Below are 23,700 nucleotides of genomic sequence, written 5' to 3' on the forward strand. Positions count from 1 at the left end.
TTTATTTTCCCCATTTTTTTCTTTATCAATGTTTCACGGTTCTTGCTGTAGGTGCCTCTCTGCTAGTTAATGAATCCACAGGGAGTTCATGTTTCTATTCTTTCTCCCACCTTCCCCAGCCATTCCCTAACCTGTCCCAGCTGTCAACGGCCCTGGGGGGCCTCAGTGGGGTGCCAGAGTTGGAGATGGAGGCCCTGAGGCCGGTGAACCTGCTGCAGGAGAGGAACCTGCTGCCCCCCAGACCCCTGGAAGCCCCTGAGCCCAACCTCAGCCCTGAGCTCAAGAAGGCCAACTGCAACCCACAGTGAGTTGAGGGTTTGGTGGGAGAGGGTACCGTGTATTATTATCTATCGGGGGGGGGGGGGGGGGGGGGGTTTATATCATTGTAGTACACTCTCTTTAACTCTTACTTGTATCTTAACCCATTCAATCCGGGAACTTATCTGTGTCATTTTAAGATGTCTTTGGCTATCCAAAATAGCAGATATTCAAGCTTGTGCCGCGCTACAAAGTTTTAGATCTGCTATTTTTGAAAAATCTTGAATCTTGTGCAAATCTTTGAAAATGTATTTTTTAAAGCCAACATTTGTAACTAACTTCTGGGGGTCCCTGGAACAAAACATTTTGAGATGGGCGTCCGCGGCCAACTACATATCTAAAAATGTTTTCTAAATCCTAACAGTATGTTGCTATATCAGTGGTGCTCCAACTTTTCCATGTCAAGGACCCCTATCTCAAAATATGTTGTTCCAGGGACCCCCCAGAAGCACAGATCGGAGTTAAAAATGTTTGCTTTAAAAAATATATACGGTATTCAAGGATTTGCACACATTTTCGCAATAATTTGTTTTTTGTCTCTACAAGCTCATAGCGCGGCACCGAGTGCCACGCTTTGAGCTTGTATATCTGCACTTTTTTTAATAGCCAAAGAAATCTATAAAATGCCACAGATGCGTTCCCGGTCTTAATGGGTTAAAAATCTCCCATTTTGTCCATGAAAGCCTTGAATGCCTGGTTGAAAGTGAAGTGAATCTTATGAAGAATATGAAAATCTTTGCATGTCTCTGTTCCACAGTACGTTCAGGTGTACCCTGACCAGTGTTCCCCAGACACAGGCACTGCTCAACAAGGCCAGGCTTCCCCTGGGACTGCTCCTCCACCCCTTCAGAGACCTCCAGGTAAAGACCCACTGACTCCCCGCTGACTGACTCCAACCCCTCATTGATGTTGTGAGCCTAATTCTACAAAACATGTTGGTAAAAAAAAGAGTTGAACAAGAAGGAAGCTGGCAAAAGTTTAGAAGAAACCCTTAGGAGTAGCAGTTACAGGCGCATGACAGAGAAGTAGGTCAGAAAAAAGGTTACAGTTGTAAACAATCCAACCACGTTTCCTGGAGAACACAAACAAAGCCTTCACTTTAGAGATGAATGGAAAAATATCTCTCCCTGTAAACTCCCTGGAACTGTGTCGTTTTTTGATTTGAGCTAAAAAGCATTATTTTACACTTTGGGCTATTCAAAAATAGCAGATATACAAGCTCATAGCGCGGCATAGCGCGGCTATGAGCTTGTACATCTGCTATTTTTGAAAAATCGTGAAAATGTGTGCAAATCTTTGAATATATATATTTTTAAAGCGAACATTTTTAACTCAAATCTTTGCTTCTGGGGGTCCCTGGAACAAAATATTTTGATGGTCGTCCGCGGCCAAATAAGTATAATTTTGGGGGTCCTTGACATGAAAAAGATTGAGAACCACTGATATAGAAACATACGTTTTTCAGAATACTGTTGAGATTTAGGAGACATGTAGAATCGGCTTCAGGTCTCAGTGTGTTAAGGGGGTTCATGAGATGAACTCGGTGAACTCAAAACAAAACATGAAATATGAAATGCTTAGGTCCATACAGTAAGACTCACAATGTCATCTGCCCCCCCCCCCCCCCCCCCCCCCCCGCCCCTTTGCAGAACTTACCGGTGATCACGTCAAGCACCATCGTTCGCTGTCGCTCGTGCCGAACATACATCAATCCATTTGTCTCCTTCCTGGACCAGCGCCGGTGGAAGTGTAACCTCTGCTACAGGATAAACGATGGTACGTACGACCCCCATCTCATATAATAGCACCCACTCATTCATTTATTTGCTTATTTGATTTATTGAAATACATCGTCCAACCTCTCTTTACCACCCTGCTGTTATATTTAAACCAGAGATCTCAGTGAAATGTTCTGCTCTTCTGTCCTCTGCTCAGATGTATTATTAATATTGGTGTTTCTTTCCCCTCTGCCTCAGTTCCAGATGAGTTCATGTACAACCCAGTGACCCGCTGTTATGGTGAGCCGCACAAGAGACCCGAGGTCCAGAACTCTACTGTTGAGTTTATTGCCTCCTCAGACTACACGGTGAGCTCTCCCCTCCTCTCTAAAAGAAACTGCACTTTTGAGCATTTAATGTATTTCTCCACTAGAGGGAGTACCAGTCACACACTTGTGTGGCAAACGCTGTGTGTTTATCTGAGTTAGAATAAAAAACAGTGGGGCTCATTTAATTTGTAAAATGCCATGGGTATACAGTGAATGAATACTGTACTTCATCATATTATATCTTCAGAGCATCTTCTGTTATATATGCTTACTAACTTGATTGTCTGTGACCGTGTGTGTTCAGTTGAGGCCCCCTCCTCCAGCAGTCTACCTGTTTGTGTTCGACGTGTCTCACAATGCTGTGGAGGCGGGCTATCTGAAGTACTTCTGTGAAACATTACTGGAAAACCTAGAAAAGTAAGTGTGCCACTCTGTAGTGTATTCCTTCCTTTCATATGTTTACATTTATTCATTCTCGTATTTAGTCACTTATATGGTTCACTGGCCAGTTGGTTCTGGCTGACTTCCTTGGTTGGTTCTTGGACACCAGTTGATTATGAAGGAGGTTCCCGGGATAAGCATCAATTAATAAAAGAAATGTGTATTGTAGTTTATTTTATTTTTATATCCATCTTATCACCTGACAGGGGGGAGTTTCCCTGGTAGGACGTAGCGTGGGGAAGGAACATGTTATTTCAACCAGTTCCTTTCCCCTCCATCATGCACCCCGGCTGACCAGAGGGAGGCAGTATAGAGACCAGGATTACTGCATGTTTTTTGCAAGGGTACCTACCCTAGGGGACACAGGGAGAATATGCAAACTCCACACAGAAAGGCCCTTTCGCCAACCCTACCTAGGGTATGGGCACTAATGATGCGGAGGAGAGAACACGCCCACAGCGTCCCTGGCTGGAATCGAACCCAGGACCTTCTAGCCGTGAGGCGACAGCGCTACCGACTTTGCCCCCTTGTGTATTGTAGTTTTAATATTTTATTTTGATTAGATAAGATAAGAAATTAGTGCTTGTTGCTATAAGGGATTAACACACACTTCCCTCCAAACGCCAAACTGACCCTAGAGGTGAATCCTACCGCAGTCCCGACCCCTCTCTGTCTGTCTCAATAAAGGAACACATATAAAGAGGGGTGAACTACGCACTTCCTGTTTGAAGAAGCAAAATGTGGAAGGAAACAAAACCACTTGTTATAAATGCCTGCCAGGTCCGTTTCTCAGGAAGATATTTCATCTCCTTTGTCCCCCTCACCACAGAGAACAAGCTGCGACAGAAAGCTGGCCTGCAATTCTGTTATCTGGACAGCATCCTACTTCCCCATCTTAACCACACTCTGAAGTCAATACTTTTTAATTTAGGATAAAGTTCACTCTAATGCAGGCTATAAAAATACAGTTTCCCACAGGATTTTGTGAGACTTTGGTGGGTGGACCCTCTCGGGTGGTCTGGGGGGCAGGCTCACCCAGAAGATCTGGTGCACTTTGAGAGCCATATTAAATGGCTAAATCTATGAAAATCTTTGTGCTGTTGTTAAAAAAAAAAGGGGGGGGGTGCTCTAGCACAGGGGTCTTCAACATTTTTTACACCAAGGACCCCTTAGCCGAGAGAGAGATGAAGCAGGGACCCCCAGTACATATTGGATTCATGTTAAATGTGTGTTTTCAGACATGTTAAACTTGTGTTTCAGACATTTAACGACTTAAACCCTCGATACATTGTAAACTTGACCTTTGGTTCGGTACTTGGTCTGCTCTTTTTTCCCTGTACACCAAACCACTTTGCCGGAAATAACCGATCAATAAACCCACAACACGTCGCAGACGCGTTGTGAGTGTGTAGATCTATTTTCGGGTGATACGACCTGGGATGTGAGCTTGAGGTAGCAGTGCTTTGAGATCCACTGGACAGCTGGGAGTGTGCATCTTATAAAGAACAGTTGTTGCTGCAACTGTTCGACGATGACTCAAATAGCTAGATAGAATTTATCCACATGTATATTGTAAAACAGTAGTTCCCAGGCAAGCTCTGAGGCAAGTCCAGGTGTGCCTTGGGTTTTTGACAATTGCACAGTAATATTGCAATATGTACAACTATACAGGAAGTTATACATGTGTGTTTTGAGCGGTGCAACCGCTCCTATAAGAGGGTTTAGGACCCATCCGTGGTGAAAGTTTTTCTTTCCGTTGTGAAAATTTGTCTTTCGCTGTGACGGCATGCTGTGGAAAACACGGCCATAGGCTAAAAACAATCACACCCAGCAGGACGTGCTGTGATTGGCTAGCGAGACACATGATGAAATTAATAATAATGTAAAAAATGTAACCACGTCACTTCGCAGGACGTGCTGTGATTGGCTACCGAGATGCATGATGAAATTAATAACTCATAAATATCACCGCTCACTTCACACTGGGTGTGATCTTTTTAACCTAAGCTACAAGCTCGTAGACCAGCTACTTTAGCTATAAATAAATGAAAAAAACACTGTTGTAACCCTTACACCATGTTGTGTGAATCTCAGGTTGCCTGGGGATACGCGGACCAGGGTGGGGTTCCTGACGTTCGACAGCACCATCCACTTCTACAACCTCCAGGATGGCCTGTCACGGCCGCAGATGCTGGTGGTGTCAGACATCGATGGTATGTGTCCATTATCTGAACTACTAAAACAATGGTAACTGCATTCAGTCCTGCAAATGCTGTGGACTGTCAATTAGAGCCAGTTGAGTAATTGACCCTGTGCAGGTACTGTATGTGTTTGTAAATGAACAGACCAGTAGGCGGGATCTATACTGGATCTGAGCACTGAGCAGTAAATAGAAACCAAGCTTTCCACACTTACTATGGAAAGCCTGGTGATGCAAGTTTAAGTTAACCTGACTCCGCCAGATGGAAGAAGCTTGCTTCACACACTTGTTTCACAACCTACTTCCATCTGGGATCTCGATAGCCCAACCGCTGAAGAGGGCGGTCCCTTTTTTCCAAGTTACTTGGCAGGTGATTGGATGGGACCGTCTGTCTATCACTGCCTGGGCGTGCTAACTCCAACCAATCATATTGACGTGTCTACATGACGTATAGTAGCTGTGCAACTTGTAGTGTTGTTGGTGGTAGCAGCCATGATGAATAGTGAAAGAACTACATGGTACAGGTACTCCTCGATGGCGTCACACCCCGTCTCGCCAAGATCCCGCCCGGAGCTGCCGCTGATTGGTTCAACTGGGCACGGATCGGTTAAAACTCCTATCTCTGAGCGATCCCAGATGGAGGCTGTATTGTAAAAGGTTAGCTGATTCAGTTGAAGGAGTTCAGAGGTGGAATAACTGAACATCATACTATCGAGAGGTATTTTAACACAGCCCCGGCCGCTAGCCACAAGTGATGCAAGCTGGTAGCTTAGAATCTCTAGCAAAGTGTTGCTAATGACAGGGCAGGCAATGTTAAAAGACGGAGAAACTGCGAACATTAACAAATCATCAACAAACATATGACTTCTCACTTCAGCCCTGGTATGTCCACAGAGGCAGCCCACGTAATGACGTAAGTTTGTTTACCTCTAATGGCACAATGTCGCCCATCTTCAAAACAAGTGGCACATGTTTGTGCACTGATCCTCCCCAAAGAAAAGGTTAATTTGTTAACACCAACTAATGTTTGAAGCCTAAAAGATGCCATTGGGGCTAGCCCCAATGGAGGGTTTACATCATACAGTTCAAGAGTTATAGGGCAAAATGTTAAGCAGCCTGTTCTAGCACCAGCATGAGGCCGATTTGAAACATTTGTGGTGGCGGTTCTTCCTTAGGCTACTGGGCCACCGATGGGTCCCGAGATTAGCTGTTCACAGACGGACGGACAGAGGCTGTCAAGGGGCTGAAAACATTTCCCCGCCTTCGGCTGTTCCAGCTGACGGGGATAACAAATGCTTGGAGATACTTCCCTGGTCAGCATGCATTAAGAACTTTGCCACTGATCGGTCCAGCCCGTTTGCGAGATTAGGCCCAGACAGACACAGACAAACAGACATGCCCATTTGTAGACGGCTAGCCTCCTACAAGAGCCATGCTGTAAAATAATGAAAGTAAATGTTACCATATTATGGTTATGACCTTCCATAATGGCTGCTTGAGCACTTAAACTACCAGCCAACAGTGCAGCATTCGACTAGTGGCTCCTATATACGATGTAATTGGGGACTACTTGATGTGATTACCACACTTGAATACCAGGACATGGATGGTGGTATGATTTATTACGTTTGATGAGGCATTCATTATTGACTATAATTATGGAGCAAATATTTCTGGAAAATCCATTGAAAAGACTTTGTTCATGATTTATTCCTTTGCTAATGAAGAATGATATTCACTAAGGAGTCTGAATTACTCCCAGATGTACAACAAAAAAGTATGTGGGGCGACCACCAGCCAAAATACAGGTAGGTAATGTAGCTTTTGGCTGTGGTTGCTAGATTGTCTTCTCTAAGGTTGACTTGTAAGTCATCCTCTGGAGGTCATCTTATATTTAAAATCTGAAACTTTGGGCTGGTGTAATGTGAACTTTATGTGAAATTTCATTTTGTTGCCCTGGTTGAAGACATCTCACATTTATTCAATCAAATAATATCATTTTTGTTCATGTTTTTCAGATGTGTTCATTCCATCTTATGACAGTCTAATGGTCAATCTAAAGGAAAGCAAAGAGGTAGGGCTTGTGTGTCTTCATTGTGTGGTGTGTTTGTGTGAATATAAAATGCCTTATTCCATGACAGCCTTCATGTTTGTTGTGATTGTATTATGTGTAACTCCTCTCACTTTGTTTTCCTCTCACCCTTCATCTCTTCATTATCTTCCCTGTCTCACCTATTCTTGCCCCCTCTCCTTTCTTGACCCTCATCCCCTCTGCCCTCATCCTTATTCCTCGTTTGGCTTGCTCCTTCCTTCTCTCCTCACCTCTTTCCCTCCATTTCTCATCCTACCCCACCTCTTTTGTCCTACTTCCCGTACCCCCCCCACCCCCACCTCCAACACACATTCCCTTTTCTCCTTCTCTCATCTTCCGCCACACTCTCCTTTCCTTTGGTGTCTCCCTCCCTTCCTCTGTCCGTTCACCAGCTGGTGAAGGACCTGTTGCTCTCCCTCCCATCCATGTTCAGTCACAGCAGGGAGACCCACAGTGCTCTGGGCCCTGCATTGCAGGCGGCATACAAACTCATGTCCCCCACCGGGGGGCGAGTCTCTGTGTTCCAGACCCAGCTGCCAACGCTGGGGGCCGGCCTGCTGCAGTCCAGAGAAGACCCCAACCAGAGGTCCAGCACTAAGGTATGGGACATTGAACACTGATTGATTGATTGATTGATCGATCGATCGATATTGATTTAAGTAGACTACTACTTATTAATTCTGGACACATTTGTTTCTACTAAAGCCTGTTTACTTAATTTTAGTCCGTCATGTGCCATTCTATACATCCGTCATATGCCATTCTATACAAAACGTTTTTTTTCCTTCACCATCTTGGCCTTCATCTGTGTCTTTTTGTCTGTGTATCCATGGTGCCCAAGTAAGATGAGCTGAGCTGTTATTTGCCTGTCAACAAATCAATCACTAGGAATGTAGCCAATCACCTGACCTTTTGAATGGTTTATTATGGCGGTCTACTGACTAACTCACTCCCTCCCCACCCCCTTCCAATGTTGTAATAAAATACTTTTTTAATTTGGCCCCAGTTTTGTTCATTTGGGGTTTTGGGGTTTCATTTACTGTAGCATAATAACCACTTATGTTGAACTAATAGTAAAAAATAACAGGAAAATGCATCAAATAAAGTAACACAGGCTCATTGCCTTTACTGTTGTGCATAGTTGTGAAGCATTCAAATCATGCTTACTGGCCCATTCTGAGCCAGGAAGAGTTCTGGAAAAACCTGGGTTTAAAATATTTATCGGTATTCATTGGAATACTCTGTCATACATTTCTATTCCTGCCAATACTTGGTTGATTTACTAAGGGTGACATCATCTTAGACATGAAACAGTCATGGCCAAAAACACAAGGGAGATATTATTTTCCCAGGACTATATTTCATGCTCCTAATTTTCTGACATTGTATCATCTGTTGTTTATTCATGTGACGTACAAACAAATTATAGCCAGATGTATATTTGCATTAGTGGAGCGTGTGATGATCGAGACAAGACAACTGTCCGCATCAGTATTATAATAAAATCGTGGATCACAGCAGGCCCTCAAGACAATGATGTTGTAAGGGAAAAATAAATGATGAATTTGGGAAAACATATCCTCGTCAACAATCATCCAATAATGCTCATCCCGTTTCGGCATTCTCGGAAATGCACTTGCACGTTGCACTCAGTTGTATTGTTGTCAATTCCAGAGTGTTCAGCACCTGGGTCCAGCCACAGACTTCTATAAGATGTTGGCTCTGGATTGCTCGGGTCAACAAATAGGAGTGGACCTCTTCCTGCTCAGCTCCCAGTATGCTGATCTGGCTTCTCTGGGTAAGAAATGCAACTCCTAATACTTTTTTATTTAAGTGCCAGGTAAGGCTGGGCAATATATCAATACTCGATTTTCAGGCTTGCTATGCGGCCTTCAAATCCAGCCCTATATTGTGATGAACAGAGCAATGGTCAGAGCAATAACATGTTTTATGAGCAGTACAACCAATGCACAGTACTGTAGTATAATACTGTGGTTGACCAATAAGGTGCCACTTCTTCTGCTGGTGTTAATGATGGTGTTTGCCAAATAGATACATGCAGGATGGTGAACTACCACTGCTGCTGTGGCTGCTGGGATGATTCTCAGTATGTTGGGGCAGAGATGTGTATATCTGAATGTTTGTGGTCTCTTCTCTCCACCAAGTACTGCCGGGGGAACTCCTCTTAACATTATGTTTATAGGATTAGAGGAATATTGTCTGGGCTCCAAGACCTTAACCTTTTGTAAATTTGAAACTGAGTAAGTATGTAGGTTGATAATATAATTCCAAATTTGAATTTCCTCTCTCCTCTAAACGCAGCTTGTGTGTCCAAGTACTCGGCCGGCAGTATCTTCTACTACCCGTCCTTCCACCACATTCACAACCCAGCCCAGTTGGAGAAGTTCCAGAAGGATGTAGAGCGCTACCTCACCAGGAAGATCGGCTTCGAGGCTGTGATGAGAATACGTTGCACTAAAGGTAACCGGGGCCAGGGTTTCCACGCGGGAACAGGGTTGTCAATGTTGTTGTTTATTGTTTTTATACAAAAATGTAAGGGACATACCTTTTTCACACAATATTAACGGCTTCCTGAAATTAACTGTGTGCGTTTGACAATGTTTTAAAGATCCTCTTCTGTCTGTGCCTTCTCGTTACGCCTCTCAGGTTTATCCATCCATACGTTCCATGGGAACTTCTTTGTGCGTGCCACTGACCTGCTGTCCCTTGCCAATGTGAACCCAGACTCTGCCTTCGCTGTCCAAGTGTCAATTGAGGATAGCCTGGCAGACTCCTCACTGGCCTGCTTCCAGGCTGCACTGCTCTATACATCTAGTAAAGGTGCAAACACATGCACATAGATGGGCTCAGCCATACACACACACACACACGCACAAACACCCACATGCAGACACACAAAGACACGTTACTATTAGGTCTGTCGCGGTTAAGATTCTTTCACCTCTGGCATGTAAATGAGTCAGCTCTGCAGCTTGCTGCTAGTGCATGTGTCCGTATTAAGCCTAACCTTCGTTTATAAAAGTGTTCAATGAATGTAATGTGATGAAGCAATCATCCAACGCTCATCGTGTTTGTGCACTGCACTTTCAGCGCTGGAAGGTCCCATTTTGTTTTTAAAATGTGATTAAAAAGTATTAAAAACAGATGCACAACCTTGCGGCAAGCAGAGGACCTTTCTGCAGCAACCTGGACCTCCCCGGAAAGGCAAAAAGTTGTAAATATATTATTTAATTTGGCACAAGCATTAGATAACACTGCATTATTGCAGTATCACGTATCATGTCTGTGGCATTTCTTTTCCTTACGCCCAGCCTTGCACCCCAGCATCTTTGACGCTATAAAGTGAAACGAGATTCGAGATCTCTGTTAGTTAAACCCACTGAACTGTCATCATTCATTGAGTGCGCGGCTTGTTTTAGTGCCGCCTTATGATCAGGACATAAAAGAGGATGTCATGTTGTGAACATGCGCTGTGGGTTTCCTGTGCTGTGGTTATTTCTAACAGCCCATCTAATCACTATGACATTACATATGTTTCTCTACGGCGCTCCTCTGCTGCACATACATAAACATAGACAAGCAAATATACACATGTGCATTTGTGTATCATGCACAGATGATAACCAATACAAATTCAAACTGGGCCTCTCCCAAATAGTATTTTCAACGGCGTTTGATGTTTTGTTGAAGCCTAAGTGTGTGGGTGTGGTTTGGACAATGGGTTCCAGCAAGGATAGACAATCACAGGAAAGTATTTGAAAGTCAGCCCAAGTTTACTTTCCTCTGATGGACAGCTTCTCACACGCTATCTGAATCGTCCCACTACTAAACCGCTAAAGCTCTATTTATACTTAGACTATCCAAAAATCGCCGATCTACCGGCTCACAACAAACGCGTCCCACTGTGGCGCGTTGTGAGCTTGTAGATCTGCATTTTTTTTTATTTCGTTTTTTTTTCACCTGTTATGTCATGCCAAAAATAGGGACACCAGGGTGAACGTGGTTAAAGCGAAAGGAAGCAAACACTAGGAATGTTAAAGAAATTAAATAATTGTGTCCCCTTAAAGGGATATTTCACAAAAAATATGAATTTTATCAGACACGCCCCCTTCCTATACAAACCCATTGCAACTTCAAACTCCTGTTACAATGGATTTGTATAGACGAATCCACAGACGCGCTGCCTGTAGCTGCCTGTAGGCGGCCATTGCTGCGGTGTCGCGGTGTAGGAGCGTTGACACCGCAGCTATGGCTGCCTACAGGCAGCGCGTCTGTGGATTCGTCTATAGGAAGGGGGCGTGTCTGATAAAATGAATATCAAATATCTAAATACTGAATCAAGCAACTTAAAAACTGTCTGGGGGGCTCACACAAGCCTGAGTAGACGATAAAATGACCCAACATTCTTTTGAAAGTGAAATATCCCTTTAAATAGTTGTTGGTGTATTTGCTAACATTGTTCAACTATTTGTTGGACCCTGTTCTGATACAAAAACACAAATACCTTTTCATGAAAACCAAATGGCAATATCATGTCGCCTCTCTCGGTCATCCATCCTTTCATCCAGGGAAGCGGCGTATCCGTGTCCACACTCTGTGTCTGCCGGTGGTGAACCAGCTGAGCGATGTGTATGCTGGAGCAGATGTCCAAGCCATCACCTGTCTATTGGCCAACATGGGTGAGTTCAAGTCCCAGAATGCATCTTTATTTTATTACATCAACACGGTTTCTGCCTACAATATGTGAATTAAAAGATTGTTGGGTGGTAAATGAATGACACACTTCCATTGTTCAGGCATCACCTTTTTTTAAATGTTCACATATACAATGTGTATAGTACAGCTAACCTGGACTTGCAGCAGTAAGGATTTGTTGTATTTGTACAGAGATAGAAATACAGAAAATGGATGCAGGTCTCAATCAAGGTGTGATATTTTCCCATTGTGGCTTTTTACTTTGGAAATTAATTTCCCTTGTCAACGTCGCAGCCATCGACAGGTCGGTGTCATCTAGTCTGTCGGATGCACGGGACGCCCTGGTGAATGCGGTGGTGGACTCCCTGTCAGCCTACAAGGGCACTGTGTCCAACATGCAGCAGTCAGGACTCATCGCTCCCGCAGCCCTGCGCCTCTTCCCCCTCTATGTCCTCGCACTCCTCAAACAGGTGCATGTGGACACACACACACACACACACACACACACACACACACACACACACACACACACACACACACACACACGCAACTGACGAACAAAGGCATGCAAGATGAGATGCATGGTATGCACAGCCACACACACAAACGGTACAAATACGTGTTTCTTTGCCTGAACACAGGTAGACAGTCATACACAAGACCACTTTGGTAGAGGTTTGGGTTGTGTAGTTACCTTGCCATGATGTAACTCCAAAGGTAGACAAGAAATGAAAAATAATTGCTCCATTGATTAGAAATTGATAATTCAAAATATGCTCTTCATTGACTTACATTGTACAGTGAAACAGCTCTCAAAGTCACTCTTTTAGCACATAAACAAACACAAACAAAGCTGATACAGACAATATAGAACATCACCAAACCCAGTACTGTTAGCTTTTTTAAATAAAAATGTCAACTTTCTGTTGATTTTACTATTTGAAGATCCGGATCCAGTCTGGGTTTTCTTGTTAAAAAAAGAAGCCAAGGGGCGTCCACTGGCCTAGCGCTCCAGGTGCATACCACAGAAGCTGGTAATCCAGCATGACAGCGTGTCGCGGGTTCGACTGCCGTTCCCGACGACCTTTGCTGTATGTCTCCCCCCATATCTCTCTCCCCATTTCCTGTCAGCCTACTGTCCTGTCCAAATAAAGGCATAAAAGCCCCCAAAAAGATCATAAAAAAAAAAAAAGAAGCCAGTAAAATATGTTTTGCAAAAATCGGCCTCCTGGTGGCACTATAATAGGCCGATGTGAGAAATTTGAGGCAGGGGTTTTTACTGTTCACAGTTTCATGCCGATCGGTCCAACGTGCCGGAGATTAGCTGCTCACGGACGGACGGACGGACAGGGGCGAAAACATAGTCTCGGCCTGGCAGAGACAATATCCTTGGCGCACACACATCCATCCATATTCTCACTGTTGCATGAAACCCCCATGACTCTTACAGATACTAGAGACAGGATTAGTTTGCACACATACCAGTTCTCTCCTTAACCACACATTGAACTTTGAGGGTATTGTAATTCACACACACACACACACACACACACACACACACACACACACACACACACACACACACACACACACACACACTAAGCCACACCCTCAACCCTGAGCTGCAAAAATATCCACCTTATTCACCCACATGTTCATACACACACACACACACACACACACACACACGACAGTTTAATGCCATGCACATTCTCCAAACACCCCATTAATTCCTGTTTTCATCTGGGCTTATGCATATATACATCCTGGGTGTGTTCACATTGTTGCTTCAGACAGACTGACATACCCACCATCAGGCCTACACTTACTGACACACACCTAATTACAGTACTTGAACCTTTTATTCAAAAATAAAATATTACAGATGGTTAACAGCACCATGTTTAACTGAGCCGCCCATACTACGAAATGAAAGGCTGTGCTCGTTTGTTTGGTAGTATCTAATGTTTGAGCCATCCTTTCCTTGTAATATCACAGACAGGGCACTTCAGTCAACATGTATTTTGAAGCTATCTCCTTGATTTTGGACCATCTTGCCAAACATTGGGGGAGGAAAGCCCAAATTTGTAAAAAATAAAGACAAGTGATGGCTTCCATGCCAGGTGTGTTAGAGCATACAAGTAATTTGTCTACCTAAGGGCAGTTGTTACCTAACTGCCGTTACTACACCCCTTGGTGTGATATAATTTTATATAACATTCTTTTATAAAACATTTAACAAATATGGCATCATGAAAACCATAGACGTATCCCAATTAAAACAGTTTTTAGCGGTGCCAACCGCTCTACACTTGGCTTTGACTCCGTGTCTGTGTGTCTGTGTGTCTGTCTGTGTGTCTGTGTGTCCGTATGAGCCCGGGATGAGCACGGCAAAGAAGCAACACATACAAACACACACACACACACACACACACACACGGACGGACTTGGAGATTGCCTATGCCATCTCTCCTCTCATTGGCCACACGTGCCACCGGTTATCAAAGAGGGGTCCAGGGACCCCCAGGGACGTCCGCCCGTATGAGCACGGGATGAGCACGGGATTTTAAACAGCTATAACTCCAGTTTGCAGCATGCCACCAAGTCCAAATTCGGTATGTGGACTTAGACCACCAATACGGGACGAGCATGAATTGCTCAAGCCCCGCCCCCTCTGTCTTCCCATTGGCTGGCCTTTAAACAGCCATAACAAGTTCGCAGCATGCTACGGAGTACAAATTTTGTACATGGACTGAAACCACCAATAGGGACAAACTGTAATTACTTAAGCCCCGCCCCCTCTGTCTGCCCATTGGCTGGCCAGCCATTCCAGTTTGCAGCATGCTACCAAGTACAAATTTGGTAAGTGGACTCAGACCACCAATAGGGACGAACTGAAATGAGTTAAGCCCCGCCCCAAAGGCACCGCTTCCTTCACACAGGGTGTGATTTTTAATAACAATTTCACTTCAAGAAAATGTATAAGAAAGTAGTCCCTGACTGTCATCAACGTGTTTGATGTCCCAGAACGGTGTTCGTTTCAAAAAACACCAAAAGTTTGAATATGAAGATGAGAGGTTTCTGGTCCCAACAGCGATGATATACAATCTACTTTCCACTTGTATTATGCACAAAGGAGGTAAAATGGTAGCAACAGCGGAAAGGTTGTCACTCAAACGTATTCCCTGATTCTCCTGCCTCTCTGCAGAAAGCCCTGCGGACAGGTACCAGCACGCGGCTGGACGAGAGAGTGTTCGCCATGTGTGAGTTCAAGACCCAGCCACTGCAGCAGATGATGCGTATGGTCCACCCCGACCTGTACCGCCTGGACAACATGTCTGACCAGGTAAGAATCTAGGGCTGCAACCATTGGTTCTTTTCTCAGCGATTACGCTGGATCTTTTTGATATACAGTATATATTAAAAAACTCACCCCTCAAAAGGAAAAAAAAAAAAAAAAAAAACTCACCCCTTAAACATTATTTTATACTTTGTGCAAAAATTGTGAAAATAGCCAAGCTTTTGGATCGGCTATTTTCACTATTTTTAAGATTTTATTTTTCAGGCTTTTGGGCCTTTATTGATAGTATAGTAGCCTGACAGGAAATGTGGAGAGAGATGGGGAGTGACATGCAGCAAAGGCCGTCGGGATCGGGACTCGAACCCGCAATGCGCTGTCAGGCTACTAATGAGCCTAGGTGCCTGGAGCACGACCCAGCGGTCGAGGCCCACTATTTTTGAAATATTTTTGAAAACTATGACATGCTGAAAATAGGGATCTATTATTAAGCGATTATTTTATTGATTATCTTTTATAATCCATTAAATTGATTATTGGTAGTTCGATTAACTGTTGCACCCCTATATGAAAACACCCAAAGTAAAGAGAGTGAAAAGGAAAGAAGCTTTTATCCTCAAACTAATCCCCCTGTACCGCCTCTCTGCCGCCGATAGGGGGCGCTCCATCTGAACGACATGGTGGTTCCTCAGCCCCACCTGCTGCACCTGTCAGCTGAAAGGCTGAGCCGAGATGGAGCCTTCCTCATGGACTGTGAAAACGTAAGACCGCTGCCTCCTTCCACCCCACCAGACTGAATCACAACCATGTTGTGACAACCACAAATGCTGAGAATGTTATTTAGATCAGTGGTTCTCAAACATTTTCATGCCAAGGACCTGCACATTTCTATGTATTTGGCCACGGACCACCATCTGAAAAGATTTTGTACCAGGGACACCCGAAAATATGTTACATCTTTTCACATTTATTTACGATTTTTCAATTTCTTTTGAAAATTGCCGATCTACAAGCTCCTGGGGCCCGGGGACCCTCAGGGTTTGAGAACCACTGATTTAGGTGGCATCAGCAACTCGGCTCAACTCAACTAAATTGTCGCATCGCAGGTTTACAGGTGTATAAAACAAAGTGGGTGAGATTCTTTGTCGTACAAGCTGCTCCATCATTGCAGTTTCAAGAAAGATGGAAAGAGATGGAGAAAGAAACAGAAAAGCAGGTCAGATATCAATATAGGCAGTGTGAAATATATACATAAGCTGCTGATGATACAGTATACGTACTGTACATAAGGTGCGCGGTTAAGAATAGCAGTGAGATGGCAGCAGTTAAAATAGCAGCAGATGTAATAACAGATATGTACATAACGTGCATGGTTTAAGAAAATACAGACAGAAAAACAATCCCTTGTGGTGGCTTGCATCGTCAGGACAGCCTGGTGTCCTAGTTACTTTGTAGCACTAAATTGTGTTTCTTTGCACTTTATTTACGTGACCATTCACCCTGTTGGTTGTTGACAAGGGTTCATGCCATTTACTCTGATCTTGCACTTTGTAAGTCGCTCTTAGGGGCAGGGGGTTGCTTATGTTTTATGCTTTATTTCTTTGATAGGAGAGTGTAGACTAGAGAAACCGGAAGAGCAGAGTGAGGAGAGACTGATTACATCATCTTGAAATCTCTAATTTCTGGATTTGATTTGATTCAATCCGATTCAATAATTTTATACAATGAATCCATTTCTAACCGTCTATCTCCAACCAATGATCCGGTACCGTGACCCCAGACTTCCCTTTCCCTGGCCACATTAGCCAGCTCTGGCTGGGGGATCCCAGCTGGGCGGGAGGAGAAAAAAAAACGTGAGGCATCATTACTAGATGCCTGAATCATCTCAACTGGCTCCTTTATCCTCAAAGGAGCAGTGGCTCTGCTCTGAAGATGGATGATTGAGCTTCTCACTGTATCCCTAAGAGAGATGTCAAGCCTCCTGAGAAAACCCATTTTGGCCACTTGAATCTCATTCTTTTGTTCATGACCCACATTTCATGACCGTAGGTGAGAGGAACAAAGATCGACCGGTAGATTTTGCCTTCGGGCTCAGCTCCTTTCGTGATAAGGCAGTGTGGTAAAGCGAACAAAATACAGCTTTTGCTTACCTCGAATCTCTGGTCGACCTTATGCTCCATCCTCCCCTCACTCGAAAACAAGACCCTGAAATACTTGAACTCCCTCACTCGGGGTAAGGAATCATTCCCTACTTGGAATGGGCCATGGGCTCAGATTTAGAGATACTGATCCTCATCCAAGCCGTGTGAACTGATCAAATCAGTGCTGAAGTTTCAATTCATAAAAATACATTTAATTCACAAATGTGAGTGGATGAACTATTCATCACATTATCATGATCATTATTGGAATATAGACAGCAAATGATACATCAAGCTTCAGGTTCTCAGCACATTTATCTTCAAGAAGTGCCATATATTGTCTATATTTGAAAAAATATAGATTGTTATCGATTCTAACAAATAAATACAGTTGAATTGTCACCTTAACATAGATGCATCGCTGCATTGTAACACCTCTAGTGTGAATATTGTCAATGAAGTATCATTTAGAAACCTTGGAAGGACTGCATGAAGGTTTTCACTTTCTGTTTTCCTTCTGTGTAATGCAGGTAACATACTGTACATTAGTGATCACTAACTTTTTATTTCTCCACGTCCAGGTGTTATACCTATGGATTGGTAAATGCTGTAATGAGATGTTCATCAGAGACGTTCTCGGCTGCCCCAATCACACTTCTATACCACCTAACATGGTTAGTAACAACGTTTCATTACATTACCAAAATCAGAAAGTGGACTTGGACAATTCAAAAACAAACGGCTTACCATAATAGCAATGTTTCATCCAAAGTATAAAGACATGATTGAAGAATGACAGCTACTGTATGACATGATTATGTGACAATACAGACTGATTTAACGTTTTTGAAATCCCATCACAAAATTTAACACACACACACACACACACACACACACACACACACACACACACACACACACACACACACACACACACACACACACACACACACACTGCATACTGTATGGAATGCAGACAGCACACAAAGCTATAGGCCTAATTCAGGGCTGTTGATACAGTGCAGTATTATATACTAATACATCACAATTCTGAATTTCTACTTAGCTTCACAATAAAATACCTTCCAGTACAGTCAGCAGTGCAAAGCATGTCATGCAGCAAAACAGATTTGCTTGGCTAGCCTTTTTTCATCCCCCCTTTAACAAATGTTGTGGCTACCTCGGACACTGTCATTACAATACAACAATGTGGGTGTGATAACAATAGCCAGAACTAGCATCAATTGTCAGGGCTTGTTTATGCTCTTTATTCCACATTTCTAGAACAGGGCTGACTGACACATCCCACAGCCACCTCCGTACTTCACATTCCAAACCACGTGCATAGTTCTCCCCACCGCATAGCCAATTGTGTAACCCAGGCTGAGTATCTGTATCTGCGAAAGCTATTTCTATCAAGTCGGTGGCTCTCCAAGGCTCAGTAGTAAAAACAATCCCGCACATGTTTTGTTCTTCTCCTCTGTTCCCGGGTTTATGAATCCCAGACCCAAATTCCTGAGTTGGACACCCCTCTGTCTGAGAGAGTGCGTGCATTCCTCGACTGGCTGCAGGACCGCAGACTGTTCAGCCCCTTGCTCTACGTCGTCAAGTAAGTATCTACTGAGCAGGGTACATGGTACGCCCCAAAATCTTGATTAGGGCACAAGTTCACCTAAACCTGTCCACAATGCACATGCACAGATATTATTTATTTACCGTGCTACCATGTATGAAAAGGATTCTGCAAGCTCAGAGTTATCGGCATTATCCTTGGATGGAGCTAAAAGCTCAACGGTGTGCTACTGGGCTTACTGATTCAGTGATTTTATAATCCATTCAGATAATGTCATTAAAGGTCATCAGAACACATATTTTACATGTGAGATACGTTGGACATGGAATATAGGTGTGGTTATGTACTGCATGAATAACGCTAGTTCTACACTAATGCTGCTGAGCACTCACAGATGTGGTCTGACAGTGTTTTTTGTTACAGCAGCTTTATCTACAATGTTTGAGAAATAACAGGGTACAGTGGCTGATACCGTGTTTGTAGTCTTGCACAGTCAGACGAAACCAGGTGGAAAAAGTCAGAGATTTTCAAAATAACTGCATTGCAGAATCAAAGGAAAGACTTTAAGATGGTACTCATTATTTGGACAGTATGAGGATTTTTCAAAGCTGTGGGCTGTTCTATCCCATATATTGAATTTAGATTTCCATAGATTTCCTTACAGATGTCCAGATTGCCTGGCTATGCGAGACTTAGTGGTTGATGGTTGCAGGATAGTTAGAGGTTGAGGCCACTTTGTGAACTCTCTGCCTGTCAGGTTTTTTTGCAGATCAAGCATATCTTAGGTTTCAGCACTGTTTTGAAAACAATTCACATTAACTGGGACAAAAACTGCTTAATGGGGAGTATTGTTTTGAGAACAAGTCACATTAACTGGAACAGAAACAGCTTAATGGGGACTCGGGAGTATTGTTTATCATCATATCCTTGTGAGAGTGATGTACATGCACATTTCTGTCGAGGCCAGTGGACATCCAGGGGCAGCATCCCTTAAGTAGGTAGGTGGGGTTAGTGTCACAGTTCAACAGGGACAGGGACTCATTGGCTGTTGCAGAGATTGAACCTGTGACATTTACCAAAGGTCTTTACACACCGGGAGCGTGACAAATAAACCATACGAAAATACGTTGATGAATATTTTGCTTCAAACTATTCATATAGTTGATGTCTCTTTCACACATATTGCTGATTTTATTCGCGTAAAATATTTGCGTTGTGTGTGTGAACGTGATCATGACACAAGCACCAGTTTGGACAAATACATTTTCCAAGTGAACAAAAACAATGCCCCCGGTGTGTTGGGACCTTCATGAGAGGAAGTTTCCTCCCAGTATAGATAGACCTGCGGGTGCCTGAATAGTATGTCTAATGTAAACACAACACTAGTACTGAGCACCTTGATTGACAGTGCTGGGCAAGACTCCCTGTCTGGCACACGTTGTTTGTTCTCTTTCCCTTATGCATTGTTCCACAACCACATTTTTGTCATTGTGCTGTAGTCTGGAATGCTGAGGGAAGATTTCACTTGCACCGTAGGGCTGGGTAATATTTTGATATTATATCGATCGTGATATGAGCCAGAATCACAATATTTTTTACCAAATACCTCAATATCAATATTGTGACAATAATATCAGTTTTCTTTTGAACTTTTCAAGCATTTAAAAAAATTAAGAAAAATAGAAGAAAAGAATTGTAATATAACAATATATGATATACGCACATTGTGATATCCATATCACACAGCCCTACTGCACAGTGGATAATAGCATAATACCTTGAATGGTCTGAGTTGTGTGATAATCCCACAATTTGGTACCAAATGTGTAATTAAAGTCACACATTTATGACTTTAATTATAAACAAGAACCATTCAAATTAACCTAAAATATGTTAGTTATTGAATGAATAAATGAAATTAAATAAACAAACACATTTATAAAGAAAATTATAATAATGGTCTGAAAACGTTACAAAATTAAACTTTTATATATTTTTCCATCAAGTGACCATTGTTATTGCATTTAAAGAGGGGCAATTCTGCCCTCTTGCACATTCCCTTGTTCTTACAGTACACGTTGGCAGGAAAACAAAAAACTTAAAAAAAGCATGATTTACTTTAGCGTTTTATTCAGTTTAAAAAAAGTAATTGATTGCAGTATTAACTAGTGCTAAAAGTCATAAATATCTTGCAGGCTATGTAGTTCTTACTAAATTAAGGTTCTATGAGCACTGTGGGGAAAATGGGACTTTTGTTGATGTTGGTTTTGTCATGTGTGTTGTGTAGAAAAGACCACACTATATGCTATAATTTCATGCTACTGAATACACGTGCCTCTTGGTGTACATTCTATGTTTTTCCTCAAGTCAAGAACATGACAGACTCATAGAACTGTCATGTTTGAAATGCAGTTAATTAGATCATACGACGGAAGGACTGATATGTCTTTATGAGTAAGAATGTAAATACCAAGTCAACTCCAATAAAGCCAAGGAACAAAGTGCAGTAGCTCTGTAGAAATGTGTTTATTACTACTTATTACTATTAATATTTTGTCTCTTGTAATGTTGACAATCTAAGCATTGTATGTTCCAAAGCAGGACAAAAATGTGAATACAGACCTTATTGATTTATATAGTTATCATTGTAGTTCTTATTGGTTCTGTAAATGCCATCTTCCACAATGTGACAAGTGGCTGACAAATTGAATTAACAAACCAAACGTTGACAATAATCTGGGTTCTCTGCTCTCCTGCAGGGACGACGCTTCAGCCAAGATGACGTTCTTCCAATATCTGGTGGAAGATCGGTCAGAGGCAGCCTCCTCTTACATCGACTTCCTCCAGCACATCCAGAAGCAAATGTCTAAATAGGAAAAAGCCCCATCAACAAAGAAAGCCACTTTGGTGGCTGTGCGGAACAAAAACAGTGAGTGAGAGAATGTTTCTGGGCAGATGAGATGGGGAAAGCATTGTTAGCCAAATTACATCTGAAGCTGAGTCCCTGTGCAGCGGATTGGTTAAGCTGTGACCATTTACAGCCAAAAGGGCAGGAGCTCCAGAAAAAGATGCAGACGCCAGGCGGTTGTAGAAATCAACAGGAACAGAATGAAATGAATGAACTATTGTGTCTTGGTCCCGGAAGCAGTTGGCTGAAATCACAATCGAGCTGCCCATTCAAACCAACTTGGATTTCATCCCCTCCCCTGTTCTGCTGTCTGTCAGCCTCATGTAGCCCGTGGCCAAACCCCAAAATAAGGGGAGAAAGCCTAGAAAGAAAGATGTTGTGTTTCCACAGAGTTTTAGTTGACTTTTGTGTCTGTGAACTCTCACATGTAGCTAGTGCTATTCCCCCCCCCCCCCCCCTCCAATTCTTCCCTTTTTATGTTTCCAACCATTTTGAAGACACTGGAGAAAAGAAATGAGCATTCCGTCTATTTCTTTTTCTGCTTTTTTGTTTTGTTTTTTAACATTTCGTTTTTATTTTGTTTGTTTGCTGCTAGTGACGATAAATGACCCTTCCACTTAAAGACGACCTAAAATGGTGTTTTGAGAGTATTTAATTTCCATTTCATTGTGTATTTCCTAGTGAAACTGGCTGTGTGCATCTCAGCCAGTCAAACTGATCATGTTGGAGTTGAACTGAACCGGAGCTTGGAACCTCCAGGTGCCGTGCAAGTGAGCATCTTTTAGCCAGCTATGAATTTCTTTCCAATTTTTTGCAACTTCGTTGTTAACTATATCCTTCATCATGACCGCAATGTGCTCTAAAAGGGTGAAAAACATTTTTCATTTCAGCTCGTCTTTAATGGGAAGCTAAAGCATAATTCATACTCCATAGCATGGCGGTGTCACTTGCCAATAAGAACAGATAGATTTTCAAGCTAACAATGCATCACAATGCAGCTCATTGTTAGCTTGAAAATCTGTTCTTGTTGGCCAGCGATGCTGTCATGCAATAGAGTATAAATTAAGCTTAACTCTTAACAGAACGTGAAATGAAGGAACCTGTATCAAACCAGCCCCTGTTTTGTTCCCCCTCTATGCGCTAACTGAAAATTGCTATCCACTTTGTAACTATTGAAAAGAGTCTTTTATGTGCGATAATTTATGAACCAGCTTATTAAATAAAGGTAAAACAGTGCTCTGCTTGTTTTAGTGTAATGATTGCTTAGTTATTACTGTCACAGATGAACAGAAATGGGGGTCGTGTACTTCTACACTTTGGCGTTGAAGTAGCAATTGACAAGGAAAATGCTACAATCTGGTCAGAACATTTGCTCTTTTGGACAGATTTCAGTTATGACTTCACTTCAAACACCAGCACTCATCTCTGTGATGTCAGTGGGGTTCCTTCCAAACTTTTTCTATACCTCTTCATTTGACATGTTAGGTTCATCGTCCTGACAGTGGTTGTCCTGAGAGTGGTTGGGTGATTTCATTTTACATTAGAGAGATAAAAGGGCAGTGGAATTTATGCTATATTTCACTATACAGCTGATCTCCTTTAAAACACAAAGACAAAAGGATCATGTGAAACAAAAAGATAACCTGGGGATGGGAGGGGGATGGGGGTATTTTCCAAACCTTTCAAGTACTGGAAATTCTGCATCATAGAGTTGGCTATACTTTTCCAGACTTTTTATAATGTTTACCTATTTTCACCAAATGTTCATCCATTATGACATGCCCAGAATAGGGATGCTAGGGTTTCTGTGGTTAACTGAGGGTGACATCCAGTAAACATCCAAACAGCCAGTCAACTGTATCCTGTTGTGTTCATTTCTCTGCTCCGTTTGCAGACGTATCTGGCTGCCATATGTCCCAACTGTTTAGGGAAAATGACTCCCCGGACCTCAAATATTTCACACAGT

The 23,700-nt window shown here is 42.8% G+C and overlaps 1 protein-coding gene across 3 annotated transcripts in view; it reads left to right on the forward strand.

The window, feature by feature from the left end:
• sec24b (SEC24 homolog B, COPII coat complex component) overlaps positions 1–22,970 on the forward strand; it is a 35,418-nt gene extending 12,448 nt beyond the window's left edge. For 2 of the 3 annotated variants that reach the window (XM_084041613.1, XM_084041615.1), the window contains 18 exons: positions 120–304; positions 1,076–1,178; positions 1,968–2,094; positions 2,295–2,404; positions 2,670–2,782; positions 4,901–5,019; positions 7,025–7,080; positions 7,491–7,697; positions 8,773–8,896; positions 9,421–9,579; positions 9,766–9,939; positions 11,688–11,798; positions 12,109–12,284; positions 15,023–15,160; positions 15,769–15,873; positions 17,835–17,927; positions 18,759–18,862; positions 21,586–22,970. In XM_084041613.1, coding sequence (XP_083897739.1) covers positions 120–304; positions 1,076–1,178; positions 1,968–2,094; positions 2,295–2,404; positions 2,670–2,782; positions 4,901–5,019; positions 7,025–7,080; positions 7,491–7,697; positions 8,773–8,896; positions 9,421–9,579; positions 9,766–9,939; positions 11,688–11,798; positions 12,109–12,284; positions 15,023–15,160; positions 15,769–15,873; positions 17,835–17,927; positions 18,759–18,862; positions 21,586–21,700 — 2,319 coding nt within the window. In that variant the 3' untranslated portion in view covers positions 21,701–22,970. The remainder of the gene's footprint in view (positions 1–119; positions 305–1,075; positions 1,179–1,967; positions 2,095–2,294; positions 2,405–2,669; positions 2,783–4,900; positions 5,020–7,024; positions 7,081–7,490; positions 7,698–8,772; positions 8,897–9,420; positions 9,580–9,765; positions 9,940–11,687; positions 11,799–12,108; positions 12,285–15,022; positions 15,161–15,768; positions 15,874–17,834; positions 17,928–18,758; positions 18,863–21,585) is intronic. The other variant, XM_084041614.1, reaches the window with a different exon arrangement.
• Positions 22,971–23,700: the final 730 nt, after the last annotated feature.

This window comes from Gymnoscopelus microlampas, assembly GCF_963454915.1.
Source record: "Gymnoscopelus microlampas genome assembly, chromosome: 18".
NCBI lineage: Eukaryota > Metazoa > Chordata > Actinopteri > Myctophiformes > Myctophidae > Gymnoscopelus > Gymnoscopelus microlampas.